General features: G+C 35.0%; 1 protein-coding gene across 1 annotated transcript; it reads right to left on the bottom strand.

The window, feature by feature from the left end:
• Positions 1-6,835, bottom strand: LOC123889422 (protein LONGIFOLIA 1). Its single transcript, XM_045938765.1, has 4 exons — positions 6,467-6,835; positions 5,260-6,315; positions 4,963-5,152; positions 1-776 (listed from the first exon to the last, which is right to left on the bottom strand). Exons 1-4 carry the CDS (start codon positions 6,611-6,613, stop codon positions 220-222), a joined length of 1,950 nt encoding a protein of 649 aa, XP_045794721.1. The 5' UTR covers positions 6,614-6,835; the 3' UTR covers positions 1-219.
• Between the last annotated feature and the right edge of the window lie 5,163 nt (positions 6,836-11,998).

The following is an 11,998-nucleotide window of genomic DNA, read 5'->3' on the forward strand; positions in this document are numbered from 1 at the left end:
TGTCATCGTTAAACATGCCTTGATTTCAGGTTTAAACCTCCTGATTCTACCATTAAAACATACATATAATAATTAGAAAGTGATTAGACTATGGGGTTTCTAAAGAAAAGGGAAAAGCAAGCAAACCAAAATAAAAGAAACCTCCTCCATTTTTTCCATGTGTTATTATATTTATCACTTTGCTCTTTTTTCCCTCCTTTTTGTTTTGTCCTAATAATTTTAAAACTCTAGCTTCCTACGGAGCATCGAAACTTTGTTACGTGGTACCTTATTACACAACGCTAAATCTCTAATGGTTTCTTCGATAAGATCTTTGAATATGAACCGTTCGACGGCCAACACAACATCTCCAATTTCCACGTCGCATTCACCCCATTCATTCTCTCCACACATGTCCTTTCTCAACACTCCACATATAACCTCGAACATGTCCTCCGATTCCTCTCTTTCTTGGATCCTCCGAAATTCTGACCAAGTCAGATTTAATGATGGCGTTATCTCCAACTTCCATGGTGGCAAACGGCGTTTACGGTTGAGGATCTCATGTATTGTGTCGAAGATTAATCGTCTTTGAAGAGTGGAAACTTTGGAAGTGTCGTTTCCCTTAAGGTACTGTTGTTGTTCTAGTAACAAGAACATGTCATTGTCTTCCGGCAAGTAATTAGAAGCACGTAGTACTTCCGAAATGTATATGAAATCGCAATCCTCTGACTTGGCATCATTGCAATACAATGTTGCCACACTCCATGTTTCATCTTCTGACTCTGCTCCTAGATCTGCAATTTCACCAAACTTTGTTAGCATCAATTGAGATTAAAACACATAATTAATAATTGAATCAAAAAACAAAATTAATAATTTCTCAAGGAAAAAAAGTAATAATTGAAATTTGAGACAAATATAGATAATGACACTGTTTGTATATTCTCTTATGTCACTATTAAACTGTCTATCACCCACTTCCATCGGTCTTTAATTCTTCAATGAAAAAGGCACAAAATAATTATGGGATGGCAAAACTAGGCTAGCTGTTAGCGGGTTAACTAGAGCTGTATGGACTAGTTGACCAAAATTGATACTAAAGGAAATCGAATATGAGATCTTGAGAGGAGAACACTCCCAAAATCTCATACTAACCTCATTAGATCAACCCAAATGGACTACTCAGTTCAATAAATAATACCAATATTAATAGATTAAACATTTTGACCCAGGTTCATACATGAAATATTGCACTTGTGTGTAATTTAAATCGTTTGCGGTTGAGATCGTTTGCAGTAATTTTGAAGCTGTATTTACCTAAACCGTCTAATATGTAATTAATAGTTGAGATCTAAAACAACGTGAAAACCGTGTCGTTTTCTACAAGAGGGAATTCGAATACTCTTCCGTCCCAAAATATAAGCAAAAATGAGTCAAAAAAATTTGATATATTTGTTTAAAGATTTGAACCAAATACATTTAATTTTGTTGACCAATTTTTACTTATATTTTGGAATGGAGGGAGGACGTGCTTTAACATTGTAACTCACAACTATAACTCAAATTGAAAGGTTACTACTTCTTTATTATTTTTTTGACTAATACTACTTCAAATAATTAAGTAACTAAATCCACCGACATTTACACTCTCAACTCAATGGTTAAAAAATGGTCCTTCACACCTTTTTAGTAACACTTGCAAGTGCAGGTAATAATCAAATATTTTCACGGGGAGACACACACACCAGTAACGAAATTGAAAAGCAGAATGCCATCACTCCCCACGTGATCGTACTACAACTATACTCACTCACTGACGGGAAGGGATCGTCTCCCATGAAGTTTTTGTCCAGTAAAATCTGGACCATTCATTACTTTTTTGGTACTGGCAGACTTTATATTTAAAAAATTATTGATGGTGTGGATTTGCACTGCAGGGTCTTATGTGGAATTTTCACGGGAGAGGACCCTTGCCCCTCTCTGACGTACTAGTCAATAAACCAACCAACTCCACTTCCCTAGTATCATATCAAATCATTGGTCCACGTAACACACATTAAGATACCAATTTTCACTGTCCACTGCCACTACACTACAGTTACAGTGTAAGTAACAAAATTCTACTTTCTTCTCCCCATCAAAATAGAGTAAAAAAAATGAGAAAACAAAACATCATTTACCCAAACACCAAAAGTACAACAAAACAGTTGTTTTGTGTTGTGTTGTTGTTAAGATTTCCATGGTTTGGAGAAAATGGAGAAAACTTTAGAAAGTCTTCAAGATAGTAAAAATCATAAGGATTCATATTTGATAAAAGATGATGAAAATAGTACAATGATGGCTCTTATATAGAGCAATTTAGGGGTTAACTAACTAACTAACCACCTAATAACAAACTATAACAAACTCATATAAACTCTAACTAACTAATAGAAACTACTAACTAATCACCATTATTCTTAACATCCTCCCTCAAACTCAACATTGGAAAATTTTCCAATTTGAGTTTGAATCACAATGAAAATACAAACTAAAATTCTATTGCATCAAACATGAGACCCACGTCCAATAGGAATCAACCATGCGATCCAGGGCTCAAACATGAAAAGAATCCAAGCTTCATCATTCTCCTAAACCTTAATAGCAGTAACAAGGTTTTGGCATATCTCAGTAACCTCACAAAATAAACTGCAACAGTAGCAATTCATGGCAGCTTGTGCCCAATTCTTAGCCAACAAAATAAACCAAAGAAGTAGTAGGGGCATTCCATCATAATATGAATTTGCCTCTAGAACAAGCTTGAGATCATTACAAAATAATCAACAAACTCTAACCAAGAGCCCTTCATTCCAATAATATCTCTAATGTCCTCAAGCAATGAAACAGAGAGTTTGAGGCTTCAAATTAAATTGCCAATCACTAAAATCTGCTGCTCCAAATTGAATTCCTCTCAAACACATCTAACAATCCAACACCAGTAAGCTAAAATCCACATTGGAAAGTAGTAAATTCAAATAAATTTTACTCTACAATTGGTGCTGCCACTTGTATGCAACCAAAAGTATCAATAACAGTGATACAAAAGCCAAACCTTCAACAACCATTTGATTGACCAAAAACAGTCAGAACCTGATAACTCTTCAACTCTATAAACCTTCAGAACAAAACTTGAACAATGTAGTAGAACTAACTTCTATATTGTAATAGCCTCCCTCAAACTCATAGTAAGAGAATCCTTGGTATGAGTTTGAAAAAAAAAAACCAAGCGCCAAACAGAACCAAAACTGATTAATCAACTTCAACAAATATCATCAACTATTTCAATTCTTAGAGCTGCTCCCAAAAAAATTCCAAAACATGGATGAAATTTCAAACTCAAGACTACAATAAAATCCAATTACGGATGATAGATGCAAAAGTTTGAAGTTGTATCAGAAGGTATACCAGAGGCCAGATTGAGTTGTGAAGCAAACTTGAGTTCAGAAGCCAGTTTGAGTTCAGAGTCAATGAAGGACGATGGAGATTCTGAATCACTGACCTGTGTGTGCTTTTCTTCTGAAGTGAGGATAGTAGTTAGAGACTTTAACTGTGATCGGTGACGATTCCCGCCGGGATCGAAAACAAGGACGATGAATTCAACGGAAAATTCAACAACGAACACGATGAGCAAACCAAAGGTTGACGGTGAGACGAATATCATCGCACCATAAAGTAGCTTTACAGAGAGAGGCGTAACCACACCGCCGGGATCAAAAACAGTGTCGAGAATACCATAGAGATCGAGATGCTCAAAGTGATTTGCAGCAGAAACGGGAAAAATTGAATTGCGAGATTCCAATACCTCTACAATGATGGCAAGACTGTGTTCGATTGATTCCAATCTTGGCGAAACCGGATCTTGTTCGATGAAGACGTCGACGAAACGATCAATTGCAGAAAAAGAAATTTCAGATAACAACTTATGATTTGATGTTTGTGGCTTGAATTTCTGCAATTTTTCTTCTACCTTCGCCTCTTGATTCAACAGATCCAGATTCTTCAATTTCTCATTTTCTTCTGAAGCGGAAAACGCGGATTCGATGCTGCAGCTTGAATCAACGAGAATACATGTTATTTTCCCGATCTTGACAGTGCAGTCTTTGATCTCTGGTTTCACAAACTCAATCGATTTGATCGGAACAATTTCCGAATGAAAATTACCAAACCTGGTAGATGAAACAAGAACAGAGGTAGATGGTGATGAAATCTCCCCCTCTGCCTCTGGAATTGAATCACTCAAAAGTTCTTGAACATGAATTGAAGATTCTTGTGGTGATTTTCGAAGTGGTGGAAGTGGCAAGAATTTCTTCTCCATCTTCGATTTCTTCCACAAGTGACAATAAATGGAGTGAACCATTAGAAATGAAGGTGGATCAAAAAGTACAGTGTAAATTTCTTTGTGGTAAGCAATGGAGGGATTCTCCGGTATCGGTACAATGGCGGAAGCGGGACGGATTCTCGATGATCGAAACTGAGGCGATGATACCATGTTAAGATTTCCATGGTTTGGAGAAAATGGAGAAAACTTTAGAAAGTCTTCAAGATAGTAAAAATCATAAGGATTCATATTTGATAAAAGATGATGAAAATAGTACAATGATGGCTCTTATATAGAGCAATTTAGGGGTTAACTAACTAACTAACCACCTAATAACAAACTATAACAAACTCATATAAACTCTAACTAACTAATAGAAACTACTAACTAATCACCATTATTCTTAACAGTTGTGAAGGAAAGGAAAGGAAAAAACAGTTTGGTTCTTAAAACACCCAAACACGCGTACCCCAAACTTAACTATTAATGACATCACACTCTGACTAAAAAAACCCCAACCTAAAGCTAACAAAAAGCTAACGCCAAAAATAACCACTGATAGTGATTACGACTTATGTACGTACGAACCAACGATAAAAAAAACACTATAACTGTTCACTAACCTTTATATTCAATGCATCGTTTCATTACCGGTGACGGTGAACACGACGAGTCATCCTTGTAAAACGACGAGTCAAGTACCGATACTGGACTCGGTTGTTGTAACTCAGTTATTTCCGCTATACTGTTCAGTAACTTATCACACCTCTGCAGTAATTCCTTCCCTTCTCTGTATTGCTCCTTAATCAACCTCTGCACCATAAAAAATAAAAAAAAAATTAATTTAATTAATTAATCAATTAATTCAACGCACTAATCTACTATTTAAAATTTATTTTATTTAATTTAATTTTACAAACCTCTGTATCGGTATGTGAAGAGCTATCAGAAACGGTTGAAGATTCATCTTCTGTTACCGTCTTCTTTCTCATCTTTGGTGACCGGTTCGGTGTTTTCCGGTCCGGTTCATTTCTCGAGGAATGAACCGGAGTAACCTTTCTCACGCAATTAGGAGTGCGCGTGGGGGAGTTCACGTGGTTTCTATTTTTGATCTGTGATTGAATGTGATCCGGACGAGTTTTAACCTTGGACCGGAAAGTCGAAGCTGGTGGTGGAGAATCGTAACCGGTCCAACTCGAACCGGTTCGGTTAATTGATCTTCCTGGTTTCATAACCACAATCGGAGAATGAGAATCATTCACATTCTCGATTACAAAGTTTCTATGATTTGTTAATTTCTTGGTATGTAAGAGACCTTTAAGCTGCAAAGCTTCAAGAATTTGTTTCAATGTATCAAGATCTTTAGAAGGTTCATGAATCCCACGCATCTTCAACCTTTTTTCAATCTCACCTTGAACAGAAACAGAAACAGTACTCTGTTTCGGACCAGGAAAAAAGTCTGCAGAATCATAGAAAATCTTCCTTTGTTTCGTTGTAATTCCTCTGACTTGTTCTGTTTTCATGTTTAGATCTGAAACACTGTTGTTTAACGATGAAAACGATGAAGCATTTTCGAATTGCTTTAACTGGAAATTTGTACTGTCAAAGAAACGATACTGTTGTTGTTGTGATAGATCTCTGTGAGCTCTTGATTCCGAAGCAGATTTTTGGAGCTTAGGGTTGGGATCAGAGTCTTCAAGACCCATGAGTTTTGCAACGACGCTAGTTGAAGTCGAACGACGTCGTTTTTCTTCATCTTTTGAGTGAATTTGAATAGTTCCTTTTGCATCTATAACTGCTCTGCTGTCTAATGATAGTCTTGGTGCTTCTCTGGTGAATTTCCATGGAGATCTTGTTCCTTCTTTGAAATCAAAAACTCGGTGAACCGGTTGAGACGGTTTTTCTGGTTGTGGTGTTTGGGTTGTTTCTGGTGTTGATTCTGATTCAGCTGGTGAGTTACCGTTTGTTTCCGGTTCCTGTAAAAATATATGAAATGGTTATGTTAAAACGAAAATGAATAACTGCCAACGGAGACCGGAATATATATATATATGAAGAACTGACCCCTCACCAGATTAAAAATGAGAATGAAGTATGAGAGTGGAACAGATAGAGTGAATGAGATACCGTTGATTTTGGGGAAGGGAGTGTTTTAACGGTGTAGATGCGTTTTCCGGGGAATAATTGATGGCGATCGAAGATATGTAAGAAACCTGACATGCATCCCATTTGGTTTTGAAGATGTTTCTGGATCTTTCGATCCTTTTTTCCCATTTTGTATTGTCTTTTCTCTGTTTTAGTCTTTGATTTGTTTGTTTGTTTGTTTCTCTCAGTGTGAAGGATTCTTCTTCTCCATTTTTCAGTTTTTCACGTTCTCTTTCTCTTTTCCTCACTCACTCACTCTGTTTCTCAACACTGTATCTGTATCTGGTATGGTATGTGGTCACCCTTTTATTCTACACTCCCGCTTTTCTCGTCTTTAAAACGCCACACCAGAAAATAAACCTTGCTAAATTATGTTTTTGCCCTTTATTTTGCTCAATATCCCAAACTGGATGGTTACCTAACCAACATAAATGATATATTTTCCTTCAGACATAACTTTAACAACAATTTAGTATTAGAAAAACCTAATTCCAAATCATCAATTTTATAAAAATGAATAAAACTCAATATAAAATATAAAGAGCTAAAGGTTCGTTATATAATTTTGGTTAGTTACTACGTCGTGTCTTTGTCGACTACATAACAACACCGTGTTTTGAAGAGTTTTATCAAATTTGTCTTCTATTGTGGATCAAATTACTTTGATTTCTTGGTTTCGGTTCTTAGATAGAAGTGGGAGTCATACTCCTTATGTTTTTTTTGCTATAAGCAAAGAATGAATTATAAGGAGTACAAGAGATACTCAATCCTTACAATTCAAATATAGTCACCTTAGATGCGGTGAAAGTAATCCAAAGGATTATTACACCAATCCAAAAAAGCTAAATTAACATTGTTCCTTATGCGGCCTATAAACCAAAACCAAGAAAAATAAAGAATTTGGTCCACTAAAAGAAGATACATCGACACAAGCTCCTCTAAAAATAATATTGTTTCGCATACGCCAAATACTCCACGTCGTCGCTAACCATATAATATGACGAATTCGTTTCCTATTTTTGTCTTTTGCTAATTCACCAAACAAAGAAAAATGATTTGATATAGCCTCAAATGGAATATAATTAGTGTTCAGCCACCTAAAAATTTGCTGCCAAACTTGAATGGTTATCAGCAAGTTTTTCTCAAGAATATTCTTGATAATACCTTTGCGATATAAGGCCTCCCTTATTGGAAGTTTTTCAAGTAACAACCGCCAACCAAAAAACACTAATTTTTGATGGCACATTAATCTTCCATAGCTTTTTTCAGTGCAGCCACAGTTTGTGTATCAATCACAGCCCCTTGGAGCCTGCTCTGCAATGCTAAATACGCTGTTCGGACAGTGAAAAAAACCATCAGAATTTGATGACCATTTGCGCCTATAGCTGTTGCCTCGGATGGGGCGAACCTGTTCCTGCAATTGTTGCAACTCAAGGGTTGTTTCTGATTCCGTAACATCAAGCGCTTCAGTCCATACAAGCTTCCATGACCACATGTTCCTATCCCATAAACCCATATCAGAAATGTAAGCATCTTGCTGCATAGTTTTGTTGTAAAGAGATGGATACAAATCACATAAAGGTACTGTTCCTAGCCATTTCTCCTTCCAAAAATCAATATCATTTCCTTATGCTTTTGTTGATCGGTGTAATAATCTTTTAGCTTGTCTTCATAGCATCTAATATCTTCAAATTTTAGAGGTTGAGCACCATTTGTGTTCTCTATAATTCAAGTTTTGCTTATAAAAAAAACCAGTGGATCATTAAGTTGGTTTGGATTATGTGGATTTTTGAAAGTTTAATCAGATTACTAACCTAGAAGATCCGAATGGTCTTGTTTGTAATTTTGCAGATGGAATGAAATGTTAATTTCAATTGATTCATAAACCCTAGAGTCGATCATGTTAATCATCAAGAAAATACTTTAGCCATAAGCGGAAGCGTACCTGAGTTTGAGTTCGCCATATGTGAAGATCAAAGGTCACGGGTATGTGTGATCTTCCAACCGCAGAATTCCTTATTGGCTCCTAAAACCTCTTCTGATGGGGATGAAGAGAGAACTTTTTGACTGAGTGCCATTTTCACGTTATTCTGCAATTGGGGACCATAACCCCTATAAATAACCTTAGGGTTATTTCCTATTTTTTCAATTTTCTAATTTAGCCCCTCATCAAATTAGATATTGACTTATGGTATCTACACAATAAATTGTCTTTCATGATATTTATGCTTTTAGCCATAGACTTATATATTATTAATTAGACCACTGATGCTTTGGCTAATTACATAATGACCCTAACACATGTAATATTACTATTGTGACCCAAAAATCCTAACAATCTCCCACTGGTCACATATGTAATTATACACATGTGTTAGACTTTATGAGCTCAAAATTTGCCATTATATTCCTTAAGCATATCCAAATTATCTCGTCCATTAGTCATGCCAATATATAGAACCAAGGTGATTTTCGTTACATTAATCATAACTAAACCCATCAATGATCACCAATAGTGACACAACTAAATGACATAGATCCATCATGAAATGTGTAGCATGAAAATCACATGAAATTGGTCTGTATATGTCGATTTTCAACTGGTCCTCTTTAATCCTTAGTGAGATCAAACCTTAACCAAAGTCAGAGTGTAAAAATACCAAAACTTTATTTCTGCAGAAAATATTCTTAAGCCTTATTTGAACTGAAGTGTGTCTATATTATAAAAGCATTAAAAATAACAAACTCCCACTAAAACTTAATATCACTTAATGACTTGACACCCATACGAGCAATATGCTCATGGAGCCTTTTGGGTGAAAAACTTTAGTAAGCGGATCCGCAAATATGGAGTTTGTACCGATATGCTTTATAGACAACCGTTCACTCTGAACTTAATCTTTAATAACAAGAACTTGATCTCTATATTCTTGAATTTGTCGAGTTCCTTGTTATTGAAAATAGAACTAATAATTTATTGTCACAAATAACTTTAGTGGTGTTTCAATTCCTTATCCACTATGTGCAGCCCCGTGACAAAGTTCTATAATCAGATGCCTCATGATATGTTATCTTTGCATCCAACAAAATCGGAGTCAGTACACCAAATGATCTCAAAAAAAGATCTGACCTCCAATACATGAGCATGCAGTCTTTTGTTCTCTTTAAATACTGTATGACCCATTTGGCTGCTTCAAATGGTCTAATCTTAAATTTCTTAAATATCTGCCCAACATCCCAAAAATTGTACGCAATACCTGAACGCATACAAAACTGAATATACATTAGACTCCCTACTACTTATCATAAGGAATTTTCTGCATTTACTTTTCTTTAAAGTTATTCATAGGGCACTGTTTGAGACTAAACTTGTCTCCCTTAGCCACATGGTTTACCATCTTGTCATCGACAAACAAAACCAACAAAATATATTTGCTCCCACACAACTCATGATAAATACAATCATCAACCAAATTCACCTCAAAACCGAATGAGATGATTACTTGATGAATTTTGAAATACCATAATTGAGATGCTTGCTTGAGTTCATATATGGATTTCTTAAATTTGCAAACCATATATTTTGAATCTTTTGAAACAAAATTTTCCGGCTGCACCATATACATTGTTTCATTAATGTTACCATTTAGAAACGTTGTCTTTATATCCACCAGATGTAACTCAAGTTCTAAATGTGTCACCAATGTCATTATGGTCCTAAAAGAGTCTTTCGAAAAAACCAAAAAGAAAGACTTTTTATAATCAATGTCTTCTTTATGTGTAAATCCTTTTGTGACAAGACGAGCTTTTTACCTCTCCACATCGCCTATCGAATCCCTCTTGGTCTTAAATTTTTATTTAAGACCAATGAGTTTCGCACCTTATGGCAATGAGAAAATCCCAAATGTCATTGTCATTTATGGAATTTATCACTTTATTTAGGGCATCGATCCACCTTTGAGAGTTAGAACTTTCCATTGCTTGATGAAATCTGATTAGATCATCATCCATCATTCCAATGTTAACCTTATGTCCCTGGATAAATACAATAAAATCATCTGATATTGTATTTCTATTTTCTCTCGTGGGTCTCCTGAATGACATATATGTTCTTGAGGTGTAAGAGTTTGTTCATCTGAAACAATTTCTTGTATGGGGAGTTAGACAATTGTGGGAATATCAAAGTCTCTAACCATATCTCCCCCTGCAAACTCAACATCCTCAAAAAACCAGCATTTCCTCATTCAAATACCAAACTTAATTGTGGGATCATAAAACATGTACCCCTAGATCCTTTTAGAGTATCCAACTTATGCCTCAAGTCCAGTTTCTTTTCATTTGGTTTATAAGACTCCGCTTTAACTGAACAACCCCAAACTTGTAAATTATACAAAACCGAAATTCAATTTGACATTAGCCAAGAGTAACCATTACCCAAAAACAGGATGAAACTGAAGACACGAGCAAATGAAAATAAATAGTGAATAATCCTTGTCAATGATCAAAATTCCAAATAAATTATTATCACACCGAAATAACTGAAACCGCAAGCCTTAACTTTAAAAACTATTTAACTGAAACTATAAAGTTATTGAACCAAATCGGTTTAACAAAATCTAAATTATCTCATCTTAAATTTGAGACCAAACTGAAATTGGCCATAGACCAAACTTTGGAATGAAACAGGCAAACCAAAAATTCTATAATAATTTTAAACTGAAAGCATGGATGCACAATACCAAACTGAATCCAAACAACACAAGAAAATAAATGAATTAAAGCTGCATTCTTTTAAACTCAATCAACACCAAACAGTGTATATCTTTATTTATTTAATTTAATTAGTTTAATAAAACTGAGTTCAATTTGAATAAGAACATAATAGCTGAAAATCAAATTTATTAAGCACTGATGCATAAACCAAAACACTATTAGCATAGGATGCACCGAACATGGCAATTCCAACAACATTGAAACCGAATAAAGTCAAAATCCAATTCTCTAAAACACTTGATTTCAAGGAAGGGATTACCATAATTTTTATCAATGAACTTAAATAATATAAGTAAATCCTTATTCTCTGACAGCGTCGAATTTCACAAACCAAAATCCATTATAGGATGTATAACTAATAGCTGTAACCGAACACTTGAGCAATTCGCTGGAAAACAAATTCATGCCGAAAACATAAATTACGGCAAAAAAACAAAATAATAATAATAATAATAATAATAATAATAATAATTCTTAATGACCAAATTTAGTCTTTATCATCCTTCAAAAAAAAAAATTTAGTCTTTATCAATAATCCTTTTTTTTTTTTAGTTGCGTTAACTTGAATTGTTTTGTCGTCAACCACATATAGATGTATCTTTCACCATCACTTAGTTGCCGACAATTCATAAAACATTACATAAACACACTGTTGTTAGTTGTGGCACCGGAATCTATCCAACATATGTGTGTCTACATACCAAAGTTAAATCAACCTGAAAACAACTATTGTTACCTGAT

This window comes from Trifolium pratense, linkage group LG6 (genome assembly GCF_020283565.1).
Source record: "Trifolium pratense cultivar HEN17-A07 linkage group LG6, ARS_RC_1.1, whole genome shotgun sequence".
Taxonomy (NCBI): domain Eukaryota; kingdom Viridiplantae; phylum Streptophyta; class Magnoliopsida; order Fabales; family Fabaceae; genus Trifolium; species Trifolium pratense.